General features: G+C 35.9%; 1 protein-coding gene across 4 annotated transcripts in view; it reads left to right on the plus strand.

Moving 5' to 3' along the window:
• Positions 1-22,500, plus strand: part of LOC144967336 (brefeldin A-inhibited guanine nucleotide-exchange protein 3-like) — a 64,476-nt gene that overhangs the window by 15,306 nt on the left and 26,670 nt on the right. For all 4 annotated transcript variants that reach the window (XM_078904432.1, XM_078904428.1, XM_078904431.1 and 1 more), the window contains exons 8-20: positions 2,878-2,962; positions 3,336-3,446; positions 11,580-11,738; positions 12,386-12,518; positions 14,167-14,249; positions 14,825-14,964; positions 15,171-15,266; positions 16,559-16,852; positions 18,085-18,263; positions 18,526-18,700; positions 19,582-19,695; positions 20,490-20,732; positions 22,372-22,500. The exon at positions 22,372-22,500 is cut by the window's right edge and continues 115 nt beyond it. In XM_078904432.1, the coding sequence (XP_078760558.1) occupies positions 2,878-2,962; positions 3,336-3,446; positions 11,580-11,738; positions 12,386-12,518; positions 14,167-14,249; positions 14,825-14,964; positions 15,171-15,266; positions 16,559-16,852; positions 18,085-18,263; positions 18,526-18,700; positions 19,582-19,695; positions 20,490-20,732; positions 22,372-22,500 (1,941 nt within the window). The remainder of the gene's footprint in view (positions 1-2,877; positions 2,963-3,335; positions 3,447-11,579; positions 11,739-12,385; positions 12,519-14,166; positions 14,250-14,824; positions 14,965-15,170; positions 15,267-16,558; positions 16,853-18,084; positions 18,264-18,525; positions 18,701-19,581; positions 19,696-20,489; positions 20,733-22,371) is intronic.

Below are 22,500 nucleotides of genomic sequence, written 5' to 3' on the forward strand. Positions count from 1 at the left end.
AGGTGTAAAATGAGTACCTGGCCGTTAACAGCGTTGTCTTTGTCCGAAAAATTGTAATATCGCCTAACAGGCGTCATGTCTCGTCCTACATGTTAAATGTTGCTGTTGACCAGGGACCCCTTGTAAAGCGCATTGAGCACGTTAAGTGGATATTGCGCTATATAAATGCTCAATAATAATAATAATAATAATAATAATAATAATAATAGTTTATATCCAAAGCGCTTTTTCCCGAAAAAAAAATAAAAAAGCTCTTAAGTGCAATTACATCTATCTAGATAATCAGTTAAGTATGTTATATAAGTATTAATAGTCCTTCAGAGCCACAAGTCCCATGGAGCCAAAGTTTATATCACGGTTTCTATCGCATGAAACGGACAAGAATTGCTTGCTACCCTTTGGATAGGCTGCTAGTCTATCGCAAAGCACTTTCCACTGAATTTAACTGACCTAGCTACCCAATCAATACTCTGTGGATAGGGGGATCAAAAAAATAATCTTTACTGAACCCCAGATCAATCTCAGTCCCTTTGCTTGAGAAGTAAGTACTCTATTAACTGAGCTATTAGGACCCCTAGATAACCAGTTAGCATGACAAGTAAAACATATCTATTGATATCCAAAGTTTACCTCTTTCTTTTTCGAGTATTTGCCAAACAAGAAATTTAAGGCTATTTATCTGATTTTTTACAGTACATCATTTTATATATAAATTTTTTTTATTTTTTTTTTATATATCCCGCCCGAAGAAGCCCTGATAAGGGTTAATGTCTGGCATTAACATCCTCAAAAATGTTTACAATTTCGCTCAGATTTGGAGTTCAGCTGCATCTGAACAGCTGAAAAAATGGGATGAATCAACACTGCAGAAGTCTCTGAATTGGGCAAAGTATTGTGAAAAAGTTTATCAGCATGTATCACAGCAGGGATACACAGAAGATGTTAATCCCAAAATCATTCAAATGACTGTGCTTTTGACTCCACCATCTTTCTTGATGTTGAATTTCGATTGTCTCAGGGAGGCTACAAAACTAATCATTGAAACTGTTTTGACAAACTCAAATGGAAGTTCTGATCTTCAGAGGAAGTTAGAGACCTTGGTGGACCCATCTATGTGGAGTGAGGTAAATGCCAAGATAAAGGCCAGGCCTCATTTCACTGATTTGGACCATTCCCTCTCCATACTCTGGATCCAAAATCAACCTGGTCTGTATGCCAAAATCCTTTTAACAAACATCCTTACCGTCATGACGGCCTGTGAAAATGAACAGAGGTTTCAACAGTACTGCAGATCCTTGTTTGAACGACTGGTATTATTAGACAGAGGATGGGAGGTGCTTGTCCATATGATATCAATTGATCCAGAGAGTCTTCCATCAGAGTTGAAGTCGTTAAGAAATCCTTTGTTATCTATTCTGTTATCGTGGATGGATGTGAGAATAGATGGCATTTACAGCCATGTCTTAGAATTGAATCTGGACGTCTTGAGAATGGCATCGTTGAACAGTTCTGGATTTCTCAGATTTTATTTATCGTCGCTTGAAAAGTGGGGTCGGTGCTTTCAGCCATGCCTTGATGATTTGGAGAATGACCTGTGGAAGGATAGCCACAAACATGGACCAGCCCTCCTTTCCAAACATTTTCGTCACCTCCTGTTCCACAATGACGAATGTCACGACTCTGGGAAAGATCTGAAGTCCCAAGTCCTTGAGTCCCTAACTAGCAATATAAAAAATTCTGACTTCTCTGTTTGGAGGACGGTTGCAAATTCGTTATTACGGTGATTCAGAGCTGTCAGATGATTGGAGAACCTCAAAAATTCTCCCATAGTGGGCAGGGGGGTACATACTGTGTCTTATATCCCCTTATATCTGTTATCCAACATGCTTTCTGTCTTTGTCTTGGAATGAGATTACTTGGTTTTGTCCTGGCTCTGTTCGGAGTCCTGGCTGGGAGGGAAACAGTCAAATGCATAGTTCTTGTTTTGGGAGATGATATTTTTTTTCCTTGTAAATCATATCTCTGTTATGTATTATTATAATTTGAATTTATAATGTAAGCATTTGAGTGTATTCCTCTTTGTTGGATTTTGTGCCTGTGTCCGGATGAGACTTGTAGGTGATTTCAAACTAAGTGCATTGGTGGTGTGCTCTTGGATTCTACATCTGATCCCTATGTGTTCCTAGTTCCCCTTTTGTCTTACTTTTTCTTGGATGCTTTAATTGTAATTCCAGAACTTTTTACTATCCATTTTCTTCCTTTTTACTGGCACTGATATAACCTAAATGTGTTTCAAGCGCCTTAAAGCCCTTAAAAACAAAAACAAAACAAAACAACCTCGAAAATAAGCGGTTGGAAGGGCGGGGAACTATGGGTACATTTTTTTTTTTTTGAGGATGGGTGGGGCCACGGAACTTGACTTTGCTTGGTTTGGTTAATGTATTTTTTCTGCATAGTCATCCCTTCATGTACTCTGTATTATCTTGTTTAAAGTGCGGCTATGTTGTCTAGTGGTATGACACTCGCTTTTGGATCGGAAGGTCCTGGGTTCGAGCCTCGCGCTCGGCGCATAGTTGAGTCCTTAGAAAAGGCTCTTTACTCACATTCTCTCACCGTACTCAGGTGTAAAATGAGTACCTGGCCATTAACAGCATTGTCTTTGTCCGAAAAATTGTAATATCGCCTAACAGGCGGCACGTCCCATCTTAAATGTTAAATGTTGCTGTTGACCAGGGACCCCTTGTAAAGCGCTTTGAGCACATTTTAGTGGATATTGCGCTATATAAAAGCTCAATTATATATATATATATATATATATATATATATATATATATATATATATATATATAATGTTAATGATTTACTCTGAATTTCCAGACCACTGTGGTTCAACAGCCAATCTGATTCATGAAGTCACTTTGATTCTGGAATTCCTAACGGGAAGACTCGAAGCCATCACAAAGTTAGTAGGCACTTTTAAATTTTCTGTAAAAATGAATAATTTATCTATCATTCATCACACTGTTTTTCTACTTTTTGTTATTAAAACTTTTAATAATTTGCTTTTAAAATACGCTGAACATTGGCAGTGCAGGGAGGGAGGGAGGGAGAGAGAGAGAGAGAAAAAGAGAGAGAGTGAGAGAGAGAGAGAGAGAGAGAGAGAGAGAGAGAGAGAGAGAGAGAGAGAGAGAGGGAGAGAGAGAGAGAGAGAGAGAGAGAGAGAGAGAGAAAGAGAGAGAGAGAGAGAGAGAGAGAGAGAGAGAGTATGTGTGTGTGTGTGTTAAATGAGCATTATTCGTTTATTTATGATGATAAACTTTTTTTTGCTTCCTCAGTACTCTTCAAAGCAGGGTAACATTGCCTTTACTCTTGGAGGGTGTTGACCGAATCCTTGCCAAAGTGCCCATCTCCATCAAGCACAACAGTGGTTTCCAGGAATTGCTTTGGTGAGTATATTCTATAAACTTGACAGTGCACCTTTTACCCCTTGGGTTAAAAGGCCAGCTGACTTTTGAATGTCCTTTAATATATATATATTACTACTTAATCCTCTTCGGGCCTTGAGGCACATAGGGCATCCACCAGACATCTCCATTTTTTGCGATCGGCTGCTTTTGCGGTGGCTGTATTCCAGGACAGGCCTGCTTCCTTTAATTCTTTCTCCATCGTCCTTCGCCAGGTTTCTTTGGGTCTTCCCCGCTTTCTCTTCCCATCTGCTGTCCAGTACAAGGCTGTCTTGGGAAGTGACCCTTTTTCCATTCTGGCCACATGACCCAGCCAACGCCATCTTCTTCTTTTTATTTGGCTATCAATGCTAGTGAAGTCAGCTTTCTTTAATAGATCCACTGTTCTTATTTTTGTAGGCCAAAATAAATTAAAAATTCTTTTTAAACACTTGTTCTGAAAGGCTTCTAGTTTCTGTATTAAGGAGGATGTCATTTTCCAGCTTTCACTTCCATAAAGCAGTACACTTAAAACATTGCTCTTGTATATTTTCAGCTTTGTCTTTCTCATTATTTGCTTTGATTTCCAAAAGTTTTTCAGCATGCCGAAAGCCTGGTTTGCCTTTTGAATTCTGTGCTTGATATCGTGTTCTGCATTTCCGTCGTCTGTTATTTTGGATCCGAGGTAGGAGAACTCTGTTACCTCTTCAATTATATGTTCATCTATCCTAATTTCACTGTCATGTTTTGGATTCACCCTAATGTACACAGTCTTATCGAAATTTATTTTCAGTCCAATTTTCGAGGCGTTCTTGTGTAGTACGTTTAGTTTCTCTGAGGCGTCTCTGTGTGTACTGGAAACTAACGCGATATCATCTGCGTAGTCTATATCTTCCAGAAAAGATGTCAGTGTCCAGCGAATGCCTCTCTTCTTATCATCAATTGTATTTTTCATGAGCCAGTCTAGAGCCAGGATAAACAGAAGCGGGGAGAGTATGCAGCCTTGTTTTACACCAGTTGTTACATTAAAGCTGTCTGTTAAATTGTTACCACAGATCACTTGGCATTGGTAGTTGCTGTACATTGCTTTGATTAGGTTGACTATCTTCATCGGTATACCATAATGGCGGAGTATTTTCCACAGGGACTCTCTGTGTAAGCTGTCAAAGGCTTTTTCAAAATCGACAAAAATGGTGTAGAGGGGGCTGTTCCATTCAATGCTTTGCTCCAGGATTTGTCTCAGGGTAAATATGTGGTCACTACATGACTTCCCTTTTCTGAACCCTGCCTGCTCTTTTCTAAGAATGTTTTCAATGTGAGGTGAGATTCTTTTCAGAAGGATTCTATTAAAAATTTTGCTCGTTACGGACAGGAGTGTGATTCCACGCCAGTTAGCACAATTTCCTAGGTCTCCTTTCTTGGCTATTTTATGGATGATGCCTTTCTGCCAATCCTCTGGTATTTCTTCCTTTTCCCAAATGTTGGTGAACAGTTTACTGAGAATTTTGGACATTTCTTGCGAGTTCGCTTTAAGCATTTCCGCAGTGATTTTGTCAATACCTGGGGCCTTGCCATTTTTTTGTTGTTGTATTGCCTCGTGCACCTCATGCTCAGTGATTGGACCAAGATTAACCTCTACGTCCCTTTCTGCTTCTGGGATATCTGTGTAAGAAGATGGGTCTGGTCTGTTCAGAAGGTTTGCGAAATATTCTCTCCATCTTTCAATTTTCTCCTTTTCGTCTGTGATGACACTACCATCTTGGGATTTTAATGGTTTCTCTTGACCATAACTTCTGTTTCCCAAGAGCTTTTTTGTGATTTTGTATAGTGTTTGTGTGTCGTGTCTTACAGCTGCATTTTCTGCTTCAGTTGCTAAATTTTCTGCAAAATCTCTTTTGTCTTTCCTTGTGGATTTTTTCACTTCTTTATCCTTCAATGAGTATTCACTGGATAGCCTTTCTTTCAGTCGGGGGGATTTAGCGTTCAGGAGATTTAGTTTGATTGATTTTCTTTGGTTAATGAGCTCCCATGACCTTGCTGATATCCAATTCTCTGTATTGGATTTATTGTGTCCTAAGTGTTCAGTGGCACTTTCCTGCATGACGTGGTTAAAATCTTGGATTGTCATGTTTGTAATATCTTGTATTGCACTGAATTTGTTTCTGACTGAGATATTGAAATTGTTTTGGATATCTGGGATTTTCAATTTATCTGTGTTGAAACGTTTCTCCTTCTGTTTTGCTATTTTTGTTTTCATCAATTTAGTAGAGATTTTGGCTGTGACAAGATGGTGGTCACTTCCAATGTCTGCCAATCGTCTGACTCTGACATCGTTTAGGCTGCTCTTCCATTTTCTGTTTATAATTATATGGTCTATCTGACTTTCTGTTTTCCCATCTGGTGATTTCCATGTCAATTTGTGGATGTTTTTGTGTGGGAAGAAAGTTCCACCAATAATGAAGTTGTGTTCTTCACAAAATTCTGCCAGTCTGCTTCCATTGTTGTTCATTAACCCTATGCCCTCCTTTCCAACGGACTGATTTGTTTGTGTATTGCCAACTCTAGCATTAAGGTCTCCGATGATCATGAGCATATCATGTCTTGGAATGTTTTCAACGGCCATTCTTAGAATATCGTAAAATTCTTTTGTTTTCTTCATCTGAATCCTCTGTAGGTGCGTAGCATGTGAGGATTGATAGCTTGGTGTATTTTGAGTTGTGTCTTGTGTATAAAAGTCTTTCACTTATCGGTTTCCATTCCAATAGTGACTTGTTGTTTTGCCTGGCTATCAAGAGGGCAACACCTTCTCTGTGTTGGTCATCCTTTCGTCCTGACCAAATGATCAGGTCGCCATTTGAGAGTTGGCGCTTCCCAGCTCCTGTCCATCTTGCCTCTGATATGCCTAGCAAATCGATCTTGTAGTTCAACATCTCGCGCTGGGCTTGTGCCAGTTTTCCTGTTTGATATAGGGTCCTAACATTCCAGCACGAGACATTGAGCTTGCGTTTTGGTGACAACAGATTTGCAATCTGGTCGGGGGCGTCCTTTCGGCTTTGACCTCCTACCGTCATGAAGCCAGTATTCTGGTCCGCTTCTCTGCTGCCGCCGGTTGTGGATTTATGTCTGGTTTCTGTTTCTGTAACAGTTTGCTTTTTATGAGGTGGGTTGTTAACCCTACGCTCAACCCCCATTCCTGGAGGGCCGGTGGATTACTCTTCGTCTGATCTCTCTCCTTTTTTCTCTTATTAGAGGTCCGAGGTTCGAGATACGCAAGCCCTCCCACCACGACAAGGTGATAATCTGTCGGGAGAGTATATATATATATATATGTATATATATATATATATATATATATATATATATATATATATATATATATATATATATATATATATATATATATATATATATATATATATATATATATTTAATTATTATTATTATTTTTTTAAAAAATTTATTATTATTATTTTTTTTTACTGGGAAGAATGTTTTAATTTTGGTGTTATTGGTATCATTGTGGTATACGTTTTTTAATGTAAATTTTGGATATTTGTTTCTAACATGCGCTAAGCATTACACAGTGATGCAAGTGTGCAATATAAATGCCATGTATTATTATTATTATTATTAAAAATGTGATACAGCACAAGAAAGTCACAACAAAAATACTCTACTTTGAACAGAGCAAACAGCCACTGTAGGTACTCACTTTGTAACTCATCATGTTTCTGATATTCAAATTAATGTTACTTAAACCTAATAGAGATTTCACTAAAGGTTTCATTGGTTCATATTGTACCTTAATGTCAAAACTAAGGTGATGTTGACCTCCCATAGTGGGCAGGGAGGTACTTACTGTGTCTTCTATCCCCCTATATCTGTTTTCCAACTTGCTTTCTGTCTTTGTCTTGTTCTGGTCCTGGCCGGATGCCCTGGCTGAGAGGGAAACAGTCAAATGTATAGTTAGTTTTGGGAGATGATATTTTTTTCCTTGTAAATCATCTCTCTGTTATGCACTGCATTATGTTTTCTTTATATTATACATGATTTGTAAAACATTTGAGTGTATTCTTCTTAGTGGGGACCTGTGCTTGTGTCTGGATGAGACTTTTAGTGATCTCAAACTAAGTACTTTGATTGTGTGCTCTTGGAATCTACTCCTTATTTGAACCAATCCCCCTTTGTCTTACCTTTTCTTGGGTTCTTTAATTGTAATTCTAGAACTTTTTACTATCCCATTTTCTTCCTTTTTACTGGCGCTGATATGACCTTGATGTGTGGCAAGCACTGTAAAACCCTTTAAAACAAACAAAACATAAGGTGACGTGTTCGATTCTCGAAATTCCCCAACCCACAAATGGTTGAATCTCACAATTCCCTCATCTCGCAATCCTCTCATGACACAATTCCCGTTCTGACTCTAATACTGAATATAATAATAGTCAGAACAAGAAGGAGGAAGAGGGGGAGAAAGAGGAGATCATCATCATCAACATTGTCACCATCATCATAATATATTATATAAAAAAACACAAAACGAGAGAGAAAAAAATAATACAATGTAATATCTACTAAATATGCTCAAAGCTCTTTACAAGGGATGCCAAGCGAACAGCAACATTTAACATGCAAACAGGACATAATGCTCGTAAGGACCTATTACAGTATTTTTTTTTCTACAGAGACAGCGCTGTTTCCAGCCAGGTAGGTTTCACTCTTGAATGTGGTAGAGAATGCAAGTAAAGAGCCTTTTAACCTTGCGCCACCAGAATGCGAGTGTCATACAAGAGGAACACAAAGCTGCATAATATTTGCATATAATAGGGATGTTCAAAAAGAAACAAGATAATTTCCATAAATCTAATAGTAATAATTGGATACACTTGAAACTCACACATATCATAAAGGGTTTCTTTCTAGCTACTTATCAATGACGTTTCATGCTGATTAATGCCATTTTGCTACCATGACAGCAGAGATTTGCTACCCAACTTTTATAAATGTGCATCAAGCTTTGAAAACTAATCTTTTAACTTCTGTACTATGATCATTTTCTGCCTGAAAATTCTTGCTCCCCAGATGGCATTTTAAATTTTACCGTTACTATCTATTCCATGCCCCATAATTTCCACTTGCAGGCTTTTTATTTGATCCACTGATGACCCCAAAAAGTTTCATCATCACTTGCTTGAGTTCTTCTCCTTCTAAACTAGGATATATTAGCAATCTATATATACTGCGATAACATTAGATACATAATATGCGATTTAAATGATGAGTAATAGCACTCATCAGGCCTTATTACCATGCTCTTAGTGGTTTTCTATATTTATTTTTCCTGGTTTACAATGTAAATATACATAAAAGACAACACAACAAGCCTTTGAAGTATTTGCATAATACTTTTGGAGAAACTGTTTTTTGCAAGAAGAACTGTGACTTAATGTCTGTTTTGTATGTGAACATTAATGAAAGCTTTTCTAAATTGCATATTATTACAGTGCTGTTTGATTAAAGTGAATTCCTTGTGACGTTAAGTTTGTTGACTTTAAGTGAGGTTCACTTTATATATGAGTAAATGGAAAACTTTGTATGGAGTGTCAAATATCGTGTACATGCAATAAAATATTGCTGCCTGGTCTATTTTGTGGAGTTTATTTGTTATAACTCATTGTTATATTTTGTTATTAGTTTGAAATAAAACCTTACACATAGATCTCTAGTTTGTTCCATATCAACTTTGCTCTTTCAATTTTTTTTTGTCAGTGAGATTTGGTTCATTGTTTTTGCTTTTTATTTGGGTTTGTTAAGTACTTCTTGTTTTTCAATTAAAATTTTATTTAATTTATTTATTTATATATTTTGGTTGTGTGAGTACACCTTAGGAATTGATAAAGGGAAGGGGGTTTCAATGCTGACCTTTGATCAAATTTAATCTACACTTGTAGAGTTGATAGAGAAAGGATAGTGACCATAAAAGTTACTCTACAGCCCAACTTTCGGCAATTCATTAAAAAAAAATTTTTTTTTTTAAACAGAAGGGAAGGAGGGGGGGGGGGGGGGCTGCATAATTTTTGTCAAGAGATTGGATAGTTGTAACTTATTGATTGAAATGAATCAACTGTAAGAGATGATGGGGACAAGAGATTGGATAGTTGTAACTTATTGATTGAAATGAATCAACTGTAAGAGATGATGGGGACCAGAAAGATGTCAATCGCGCTTAAATTGGTCAATCCAGGTTGAGAGCTGTTTTCTGCAGTTGAAGACTAGTTTTACTTCCATCCAGCCGAGCAATGGAATAAGCTTGCTAATATCACTGATGCTCATGCTTCTAATGAAGACAATGCCATTATACTTTCTGGTTTTCAACTTAAGCAAAAGATGCTAAAACGAATGCAGAGCAGCCGAGCAAAAGTATCGGATGACAGGGCTAACTGTACACAAAGATTTCTTCCAAGTCTTGCATTTGCAAATGAAATCAGTTAAACAAACCAAGTTATTGCATTTATAAAGATAAAGTCATGTAAACAATTATTTTCAGTGTGTGATGAACTCTCAGGACATAGCAAGTCTTCTACTCTACCCAACAGCATAGATATATAAAGTCTTCCCAATGAATTTGTATCGTTTTCAAAAGATGAGGTTGATGGAATTAGAACAAACTTGATAACTTTAACTACAATTAAACAGTTTCCTTTTAGGGCACTAGACTTAACAATTTTAGAGAATTAAATAAAGAATTAACAGAAAATAATATTACAAAAACGCAAATTAGATCTTGCAAACTTGTATACACTCCCAGCAAAACTTTTGTGTGCTTGTGTAAACACGCTTGATCCATCCATAACTAAAGTAATTCATTTTTTATGATTGAAAAGCCTTAGATCAACCTTTAATTAACAGAATGAATTAACAAATTATTAACCCCTTTCTAATCTGTCCCTTCTCTCTAAGCTGCTTGAAAAGATTGTCCTTAATATTTACTAAATCATCTTGATGTCAACGATCTTCAACAACCTTTTCAGTCGGTTTATAGAGAAAGCGACAGCATGGAAACTGCCCTCCTATAGGTCTACAATAATTTGATTAAGAATGCGGACTCTAACGAAATTAATGTATTATGCCTATTAAATTTATCTGCAGCATTTGACACCATCGCCTTGACATTTTGTTGGCACAGCTTGAGAAACATTTTTTGAATACTGGAACCTCTTTGGAGTGGTTTAAATCATGCTTTGTTGATCGGAGACAAGATGTCGTGGTTGATGGTGTCAAATCAGACCACCATATACTAAATTTTGTTGTACCCAGCCATGCTCGGTTCTTGGACCTGTCCTGTTTACAATGTATATACAATCTTTTTTTTACTTATGTGTGCATTTGAACTTTCCTATCATTTTAATGCAGATGACTCAAATTTATGACTCTGTACATGTTAGTGATTTAGATAGAATGATAAATAGGATTGAATGTTGCTTTATTGAAATTAAGAATTGAATGAATCATAAAAATTAATGTTGAATGACAACAAAACAGAGATTTTAATTAATGCTAGACCTAACATGCTTAAACAAATTGATACACAGATGATTAATTTTGGAACTGGTTGAATCTTCCACATTTCAACTGCAATGCATCAATTTCAGTTCAAGTTAAACACCTTTTCAAATGCATATACATTGAAAAAAAAGAAGAATAAGTAAAGTTAGACTCTTGGTTCTTATGAGCATAGCTGAACTTCTGATGAATGCCTTGTGTTATCCAAATCAGATTATTGTAACTCCCTTTTGGCTATCATCTCCAAAGAAAAGGGTAGAATAGTTTTGTTACTTGTCTGAAGACTTTTACTTCCATTAAGGATACAAGGAAGATCTTGTAGTTATTTATTGCTGTTCGACCGTATACCATCCTTAATCTGTTGGCAGAATTTACTGTAGGTATATTTCCGTTATTTAATAAATAATTGTTTGTTTGTATATTTGTTTGTTTGGTTGCTTTTTTTTTTTTTTCTTGGTAGAATTTTTACATTTTTGATGTCATAGCGATATTAAATATTTTTCATTATTTGAGGGCAAGAAGACGTTTGCCAATGGCAATAAATATGGACTGAATCAACTTTGTATTCCACAGGCAAAGGTTGTGTCCTATCCTTATTAGTCTCCTTGGGGAACCAAAGCTAGATAAGGTCACAGGTCCAAAATTGTCACAACAGGAAGTGGTTGGCAAGACTATCAGCGGTTCTGCATCTGCTTCAAATATTACACAGTCCTCGGCGAAAATCATTTACAAGTAATTTATTCAAATGTTTATAACTTACTTGACAAAGGTTGTGTGAGAGAGAGTGTAACTCTGTAAAAGCTGAAAATGATTTTGAATTATATTACTTACATTAAACAAATTTAAAGAATTTGTAAACTTTACTTAATATATTAGTATAATATGTACTGTGAAAGAGTTTTTCAAAAAGTCTTAAAAAATTAACTTTATACCAGTGGTATAAGATTATCAACCCCCAATTTTCTCACTTGGACAACATGGGTGATTCCTGTTGACATCAGACATCTTGTTTGATGAATTATCTATATTCCTTTGTGGAATGCCTAGGCGACGATATCTTATAATATCGTGGTGGAAGGGCATAATTTTATACCTGTGGTGAGGTAAGAATATTCTGAACCTGAATCTGAGTGTTTTTTTGGAAGTCAACTCACATCAGAGTATTTTTGTATTCTAGGGCGGGGAGATTTGTTGGATATGGCAGCCATTGTTGGTGTTTAGGCTGAAGTAGTTCGATAATCTTTGCTTGAAGGTGTCTAAATATGTTGATGTGTATAGCATTTCGTTGTACAGAGCAAAGATTTACGTCTCATTTAGCATTGTGTGAGATTGGATTGTCTGAGGAATGTGATTCTCATTCTCCTTTTTGTTCTTTTCAGTATTGCTGGATGTCTTGCCAGTTTAGTCGGGGAAATTCCTGCTTTGAGACCAGTCTTGGAATCCTTGTTCCACAAAATGTTGGTTTTTCCATTGCCACAACACAAACATGATGCCTTGCTTGTAGTCAAAGAGGTATGATTGGCACTTAACATGCTATGCCATTTACTTCTCTCCCTTCCCCCCCCCCCCCCCCCTCAAGTTTAGCTCTATAATTTCATGGTTTTAGTTTTTTTATAGTTATACACACACAGACACACGCACATGTGCAAACACATTAAATTTGAAAGTAAAAAATGATTATATAGCTAAATCTTACAATTGCATTCATATAGATACTCATAATTTCATGAAAAATGACTTATATGACAATTTTTGTAAATATAGAAAAAAAGTGTGTATCTTCGCTATTTGTTGGCTGATTTCATCAGTCTTAATATCAATTTTCTTGTCATAATGAGATAGGAACTGGAGTAACTGTGTAATTCATCCTGAGTAGCAGCTTTGTATCTAAAAAATGTATTTCTATCACAAAATCAAGTATCTTCAATTTGCTAATGTAAAAAGGTATTCTCTCATGGCTCAGAAACATATGAATGACCAAAACACTACAGCAGAAGATACAAACCTTTCCTTATTCTTGCAAATATCTTGCATAGAGTATTGTACTTTATTGTATTGTACTACTTGGTTTTATTTATATGATGTGTCAATTGACAATATGTGTGTTGTAAGATTATTGTTACTAATGTGTGATTTAGTGTAAGAATGCCAATTTAAAGCGCATAGAGCATGGCATCGTCATGGTTATGCGCTGTGGGAATGCTATTTATTATTATTATTATTATTATTATTATTACTACAGTAGAACATGAAAGTAACGTACTCGGAAATAGGGAGTAAAATCTAAATCCCCGTTTTTTTCCTCTTATTTGAGTCAATAGAATTAGCATGCAAGTAGCGAGTATGAAAAAGAGGTCAACTCGGAAATAACGAGCATTTCCTGCCTAGGACTTCGAACGAAGTAAAGCAAAACACCAGACAAGGGCGATTTAAATATTTTTAGCCTAGCTTCTTTTCTTTTCTTATTTTTCGTTACGAGTAATATTACATAGTAGCCTAGTCTAGAGTACATAGTAGGCGAAACAAATTTGGGTGGGGGTTGGGTGTGTGTGTTTGTGTGCGTGTGGGGGTCAATTATTCACCCAATGTGGTGACACGCGACGCGTGAGGTAAGCACTGGCAGCCAACATGTCAACATGCCTCACTTCGCAGCATCGGTCAGCGAGTCGCATTCGATCAGCGAGAGAGGGGAGCGTGGAACCATCATTTCAGTACATTGAGTGATGCGGCACACACGCACAAACACACACACACACACACATACACACACACACATTGTCTTTCCATATTTTTGTACGGCCGAGTGACCTTTCCTGGCAACTCGGGAATAGCGAGAACTCGGAAATAGCGAGTAATCAGGAGTGGACCCGTCGAACTCGCTATTTCCGAGTTCTACTATATTACTATTATTATTATTATTATTATTATTATTATTATTATTATTATTATTATTATTATTATTATTATTATTATTATTATTATTATTATTATTTATTATTATTATTATTATTATCATTTTTATTATTATTATTATTATTATTATTATTATTATTATTATTATTATTATTATTATTATTATTGAGACAAATCTCCCCCTCCCAATCCCTCAGGCTTATTTAATGGTGTTATAAATGGAATTTAATTTTTTTCTCTATCTTAGCTGTTGACAGACCCCAAGAAAGTGATATCCATTCTGGGATACAAGCCAAATTATACCAAAGCTAACATGTCACTCATAAAAATGTAAGTTCGAGCGGTGAATTTGTTGAAATGTGATTTTTGAATGTAGAACAGCTTTTGTTTTATTAAGAACAATCCGATTTAATCCTGGTTAAATAACTTAATAGCATGCTGCAATTGCTGGTTGAAAAGATGTCTGTCTCTTCAGCCTTTCATTATGATGTTGATGATGAGGTAATAAAGCACCTAAAGCATATACCACTGTCATGTCAAGTTAGGGAGGCAAAGTGGCCCTAGTCGTTTATGCATTGTGACCCAGAAGTTCCTGGCTTTGAACCCTGCTTCAGGCACTTTCATTTTTTTTCCTTGGGCAAGTTTAATAACCTCCAATTTGCTCTCTTTGGATAACATGGATGATTCCTGTTGACATCGGACATCTTGTTTGACAGATTATCTATATTATATTCCTTCTTGATATACCAAGGCGACAGTATCTAATGATGCTGTAGCGGAAGGCATACTTTTTTGGAGTTTTTTTGTTTGTTATGTAAGTGTTTAGAAATGCTTTATTTACATAGATTTCTTAAGTCGATTAATTTATTAATTTAAATACATATTACTTTTCTTCCATGAATCAGGCTAGTGGATACAGTTCATCAATGCAGCCATGCCACAGAGCAAAACCTGGTTTTTACTTCCATTACATGTATAGATGGTCTGCTGGCATCCCTAGAATGTATCAGCAATGGAGAGGTTCTCGAAGGGAGTCACAACAGAGGTTGGTTTGTCTTCTTTATCGAGAAGTTGAAAATAGTTTTTTTTAAAATCTCCAATGGAACCCAAAATTTAGAAAGGGCCGTTTTTTATTGAATCGGAATTAAACTCAGTTTTTATACAATTTATTTTACAAAAAATACCCATTTACATCTTCACCAGTTGTGTTTTATCAATCTATTGGTTCTTTTTCCCCCCGTTTTATAACAGGGTTAAGAACCCATGGCCAAAGTAGACGAAGTATGATGCTGAACCCTGATGATGATGGAGGAAGTGAACTTACTTCCTGCACCTTTGATAATGAAGGTAATTGATAGTTTGTTCTCTGGGTGGGGTTCCCGACCTCCCATAGTGGGCAGGGAGGTACTTACTGTGCCTTCTATACCCTTTGTTTTGCAATTGCTTTCTGTCTTTGTCTTGGAATGAGATTACTTAGTTTTGTCCTGACCCTGGCCGGAGTCTTTGGCTGGGAGGGAAACAGTCGAATGTATAGTTATAATTTTGGGAGAAATATTTTTTTCATTGTAAATCATATCTCTGTTATGTACTGTTATTTATTTTATTTTTTTAACATTTAATTTGTGCTTGTGTCTGGATGAGACTTATAGGTGATCTCAAACTAAGTACACTGATAGTATGCTCTTGGAATCTACATCTATTCCCTATTTAAACCATTTCCCCAATGCCCTACTTTTTCCTCAAGTCTTTTTAATCGTACATCTAGAAAGTTTTTACTATCCAATTTTCTTCCTTTTTACTGGCACTGATATGACCTAAATGTGTTCTGTAAGTTTCATAAAACCATAAAAAAACCCCCCAAAACAGTGGTTTGTTCTGTGTGGCAATCTCTGTATATAAAAGCATTTTCAAATTCATTTTTTCGTTATACCACCATTGCATCATCATCACTAATACTGTTATCATCACTATCACAGCTTCATCATAACCATGACAAAGCATCATTATCGCTACAACTGCCACCACAGCATTTTCATCATCTTATCATCACAACATCATAATCACAACTACCACAATCACCACCAACACCACTGCCATAGTATTGCAACTATTACTGTCACAGGGTCATCATTACCACCATTGTGTTTGACCAAATTCAGTGATAGAAATGAAGGACAGGCATAAATGCTTTGAGATTATTATTGAGAAAATTGGCCAACTATTTCATTACTAACTTGTTGATACCGTTTTAATGTTTGGAGCTTGCATGTCTGTGATAAACTGATGCATGATTATGATGAATAATAAAACCTCACATTATATCTTTATACTCATCGTTGCCTTCATTTGGTGGTGGCGGCAAAGTTATTCCTATAACTGGTTGTGTCACAAAATGTAGTTGTATTGAGAATGATTCGCGATGAGATTGTTCACACTCAAAAAATTATAGGTCAAGCATTGTGTCCTTGGTAAATGCACTTATTTTTTAGTAGAATATGTAAGATAAAATTATTTTTGTTCATCCCAGCCAAGTTGTTCAAATCTGAAGGAGGAACTTTGGTGAAATATTTACCTTCTATATCTTTTTAAAATAATGTGCTGCATTGGCTATTTTATCATTTACCTTTAATCTTGCTTAGATACACAACCACCCCAGGGTACTGAGTCGTCTGTCTCAGACCAACGAGTACCAGTATCCACATTGAAGTCACCATCGCCATCATCATCATTTGATACTACCAGAACTGATGAAAAGGTCACCTCCGTTCATCATCCCAAATACCCCACAACTCCAAGGTTTGACGAAGAAGAGAAAGCCAGTGCTCAGCAGTTCATTGAGTACCTCACCGACAATCTCCCTTTGTTAATGAATGCAATGAGTATATGGGAAGTGGATGAGGCTTTACAAGAAATGGCCTCAAAGTTTTGTTCAGGTAGGCCATTGTAAAGATTTGTTAAGTCATCAATTGACGCATGATTCAAGGTTGAAAGACTGATGATTCTATTTTGATTCCTAGCAAATTTGAATTATCATTGCCAATTTCTGGCAATTAATGCTTGTTTGAAGTAAAACTGCATATATATGAATGGAAAATCGAACAAACTCGAGAGTTAAGAAACAGACACGCACATATAGAAGGTCATATGGGACAATATATATATAAAATACCGTGGAACAAATGAGCTTTGACACATCTTTTGAAACTAACCAGGTTCCATGCAAACTGAATTTCCATTGGCAAGTGGTTACAATGTTGACAGAATGAACTTGTTTGGTCTATTACCAATAGTTTTAAGGTTACATTTTGGTATATAACCGATTACCAATTGGTATAAGTCATTTTTGTGTACGTAATTGATGCTATTTTATACATATGAAATCCATTGTGAGTTATTAAGAACAGGTGTTATGTGCTCTCAATTAGAAACGTCTTTATTTTGAATTTGTTAATTATTTTTAAAGAAAATTCTGCTTGCAGTAAGTTACAATAATCAGGTGTAGCGGGTGGTTGGATGGGAGCATCACCCTTGAATCATATACCTATGATGTTCGCATGGGTGTACGATCCGATAGTGATGTCGTTTCTTCTTCTCTTTACTAGCCTATCCTGCTTCTTTGGTTTGTGATTGTATTTTTGACAGGGATATTTTTTTTTCTGTAAATCTTCTGCCTGTTTGTTCTTGGTTATTTATAATTTAGCTTATGATATCTTTAGGTTATGATTTTGATTTACATTTGTACTATTTTTGTTAGATTGTTTGTTTTTTTGTTTCAGCGGTCTCTCATATAACCTCAATTGTGTTGGAAGAGACCTAAAGCAACAAACAAAAAAAAATCAGGTGTATATTACATGAAACCAAATACTCATTTATTACATTTTTTTATGCCTTATAGCTATTTATTAGATTAAATACATGACTTTTCATTGAAAGTGTCAAATATTACACCTAATTTTCGGACTTCATCAACAACGTGAGTTTCTTCTCCACATAGTATAATTGATTTCAGTTAAACACTTTCTTGTTTTAGTTTAGTACTTATAATTATTTCATCGGTTTTACTTTCTTATAGTTTTTTAATTATTAGAGATTGTTTTGATACAGTAACTACTCCAGTGTGCCGCCTTGTCAAAGTAAGGGCATTTCACTTTTTTTTTCTTTTCAGACCATTCATATCGTCACCATTTGCACTCATCTGGTGTATATGGAACCGATTCTAGTGTTGTGCTCAATCCAGATGGTGTCTACATAACGGCTATCACCATATTCAAGCTCAATTGCAAACTCATTAACAGTGGACATTATACAAGATCTGGTAGTTGTCGGCAACCACATGTCTCTGAGGTAAGGCTTTTTTAATAAGTTGTGAGCCTAGCCTGGAATTAGCACAATGTAACCATGCAACAAAGTAAAAGGAGAGTGAGAGAGAGAGAGAGAGAGAGAGAGAGAGAGAGAGAGAGAGAGAGAGAGAGAGAGAGAGAGAGAGAGGGGAGGGAGGGATATATATATATATATATATATATATATATATATATATATATATATATATATATATATATATATATTAAGATTTTATATCCATCATTTTTATTTTGACATTTTCCAGAATGACTTTGTTAATGAATTGCTTGGTTCCGGCCTCCTACTATTTTTGCCTTCTATCTGGCTGTCTGAGGTGTATAGATTGGTTTTAACAAAGAGTCTCCTCGACCCGAATTTCATGACCACATACAGCATTGGGCAAAGAAGTGAAAAATGCGCTCTGAAGTCTTTGATTCTCGGTAAGATCATAGAAATGATTGCTTATTGCTATTCAAATTATTGACTCTTTTGGTCTCACACTGTCTTCTTTTAAGTTTGTAACTGTACTGATGTGACCATTTGTGTCTTTATGTATACTGATGCTGTCAGATGCATGTAAATAAAGAATTTAAGAAAAAGAAAAGGTCCTTCAAAACCATTAGGTCCATGGAGCTGGAGTTTATTCCAGTTTCTTTAGCATGAAATGAATAATAGCCATTTTTTGCTACCTTTGGATAGGATTATAGTCTATCGCAAAGTACTTTCCACCAGATTTAACACACCCAGCCATCCCATTACTGCTGGGTGGACAGGGGATTCTGAAAAAATCTTGACTTTACAGGGGATCTTAATCCCTTTGCATGTGAAGCAAGTGCTCTACCAACTGGGCTATCAGGAACCCCGAAGATAAGAATTTAAGAATTGGACTGTTTAATACTTTGATGAATGTATACACAGCAATGACTATGTCATTTTATTAGGTGTAATTGTTATAACGAATTCAACTTTTTTATTTTCTCTCTTTACTAATCAGCTTAGATGTTTCTATTCTTTTGTTGTTGACTATGTCATTTTATTAGGTGTAATTGTTATAACGAATTCAACTTTTTTATTTTCTCTCTTTACTAATCAGCTTAGATGTTTCTATTCTTTTGTTGTTGCAGGCTTATTTCTGTGGGATATTTATATGTTTAATTAGCTCACCAAACATTATCTGAAAATATCTTCCCAATCGTACTTAGCTGAATGTGAGCTGAATATAAATTAATAGAAATTGTTCAAATATTTTTTGGCTATATCTAAAAAGTAATTAAAATAGATCAGTGAAATCAGTGTTTAACCAGTTATTTTTTTTTTTCAGACTTGGATGGTTCTGGCACAAATGAAGTAAGAGGTCGGTTGATGTCTGAGTGGTGGGATGAGTCCAGAACTGATGACGGTGATCACAAGGATAATAAATTGAAGGTTGAAACAGGTAATGGGAAAGAATTTGCTTATTTGTTCATATTTGCTTTCTGAATATTATATTTTTCTTTTTGAAATAAATCAGACATTTATTTTGCAACTTTTGTTTCACCAATCTCCCTTAGAATTTCAGGATATCTAAGACATTTTGGTTAGATTTATAGCAACAAAAATTATATCTGAACAGTTTTTAAAAAATCGTTTTGAAGTTTAAATTATCAATTTTATTATAGAAAAATTATGGCTATTGGAAGTGATTCATCGGTTAACTGGAGAGTAATTATTAACCTTGCAACAGTGAGTGACAATGGCTTCTCAATTTGTGCTGATTGACACTTAAAGACATTATCCTTTCTAATATTGTCCATTTTTTGTTATGATGATGACGATGATAATGATGATGATTATGATTACTTGAGCCTTTTTTTTTTCTTTCTTTATATAGCGCAATATCTATTAAATGTGCTCAAAGCGCTTTACAAGGGGTCCCTGGCCAACAGCAACATTTAACATTTAGGATGGGCCATGACGCCTGTTAGGCAATGTTCCAATTTTTTCGGACAGAGACAATGCTGTAAACGGCCTGGTATTCATTTTACACCTGGGTATGGTGAGAGAATGTGAGTAAAGAGTCTTTTCCAAGGACTCAACTATGGGCTGAAGCTGAAACCCAGGACCTTCCGATTTGAAAGCGAGTGTCATACCACTAGACCACATAGCCGCACAATGATAATGATGATATGTGTAATTATGACGATGGTGGACAGTAATGATAACCGGTTTTTAACTTCTTCTGGTCTCCAGGCAAGCATCTTGCATCCAGTGTAATGTGGTCTTGCTGGGACGAAATACTTGACATCTTGTCTGTGATGTTGAATGACCATACTCCTGCCTCCTCCTCATTAATTGCCACTGGCGTGACTCGGCACAATCTTGCTCTCCTGCTCGCCACAGACAGTGCCAGGGAAGATGTGAGACGGGCCAGACAAGCCATTTGTAATGCATTGAATGGTTTGCAGAAAGCAGCCAAATTGTGTTGTATTTTAGGTAAGTTGCTTATTCATGTTGTATGTAATTAATAAGCCACTGAAAAATGAATTGCTTTATTTACATTTTATAAGTCGCTTATTTATATTCCATCGATGCGCGGGTGGTTGGATGGGAGCATCACCCTTGAATCATATACCTATGATGTTCGCATGGGTGTACGATCCGATAGTGATGTCGTTTCTTCTTCTCTTTACTAGCCTATCCTGCTTCTTTGGTTTGTGATTGTATCTTTGACAGGGGATATTTTTTTTTTCTGTAAATCTTCTGCCTGTTTGTTCTTGGTTATTTATAATTTAGCTTATGATGTCTTTAGGTTATGATTTTGATTTACATTTGTACTATTTTTGTTAGATTGCTTGTTTTTTTTGTTTCAGCGGTCTCTCATATAACCTCAATTGTGTTGGAAGAGACCTAAAGCAACAAACAAACAAAAAAAATTCCATCGATGCAAAAGTTTTGTTTTGTTGATTTTGTTTGCACAGATTTTTGATGAACCAATGAATCTTGGGTGTAAATTTATGCAAAGAGAAACCAGAATGTTGACAATGCTGTCAAGGCCAATCATTCAGTTCTGCCTGTTAAATTGTTTGAAATAAGTTACTTACTTTGAAATATTAGTCCTGGAATGCAGTTCTGTCCTTGAAAGAGATGAGGAGTAATAGATCTGCCACAGGCAAATCAAGAATGCTAGAGATAATGGAAAATTTTTGAGATGACTTTCTTTAGACAACTTGAAATTACGTTATCCTTTGGTGATATTCTAAATGCTTAAACAAGACTTTTCTGTAAAACATTGACTTTGGTTAACAAAACAATGTAGTTCAAACTTAAATGAGTATATGTAAAAAAAATTTTTTTAATTAAAAAAAATTGAGCTTTTATATAGCGCAATATCTACTAAACATGCTCAAAGCGCTTTACAAGGGGTCCCTGGCCAACAGCAACATTTTACATGTAGGATGGTACATGACGCCTGTTAGGCGATATTACATTTTTTTCTGGCAGAAACAATGCTGTTAACGGCCAGGTACTCATTTTACACCTGAGTACGGTGAGAGAATGTGAGTAAAAAGCCTTCTCCAAGGACTCGACTATGCACCGAACGAGGCTCAAACCCAGGACCTTCTGATCCGAAAGTGAGTGTCATACAACAAGACCGCATAGCTTTTAAGCGGGTGGTTGGATGGGAGCATCACCCTTGAATCATATACCTATGATGTTCGCATGGGTGTACGATCCGATAGTGATGTCGTTTCTTCTTCTCTTTACTAGCCTATCCTGCTTCTTTGGTTTGTGATTGTATTTTTGACAGGGGATATTTTTTTTTCTGTAAATCTTCTGCCTGTTTGTTCTTGGTTATTTATAATTTAGCTTATGATGTCTTTAGGTTATGATTTTGATTTACATTTGTACTATTTTTGTTAGATTGCTTGTTTTTTTTGTTTCAGCGGTCTCTCATATAACCTCAATTGTGTTGGAAGAGACCTAAAGCAACAAACAAACAAAAAAAAAAAAACATAGCTTTTAACTGAGTATATGTATTTTAACTATTACCTCCATTATGCAACCTTTCTTCATATCATTAATTTTGATTTGATAATTTTATTCTCAATTCTTTTAAATTTATTAACAACAGGTCTACAACACCTGTGCGGTAGCGCCTTTGCAGAATTAGCTCGTAGTTCCTGCATGAAAGAAGATTTCAGAGCTGTGACAACAGATGGAAAAGGCCCTCAGAGCAAGGGATCAGCCCAGACTGGAGTTG

Source organism: Berghia stephanieae, chromosome 3 (assembly GCF_034508935.2).
Source record: "Berghia stephanieae isolate SIO BIC M18660-M18661 chromosome 3, UCSD_Bste_1.3, whole genome shotgun sequence".
NCBI classification, from domain to species: domain Eukaryota; kingdom Metazoa; phylum Mollusca; class Gastropoda; order Nudibranchia; family Aeolidiidae; genus Berghia; species Berghia stephanieae.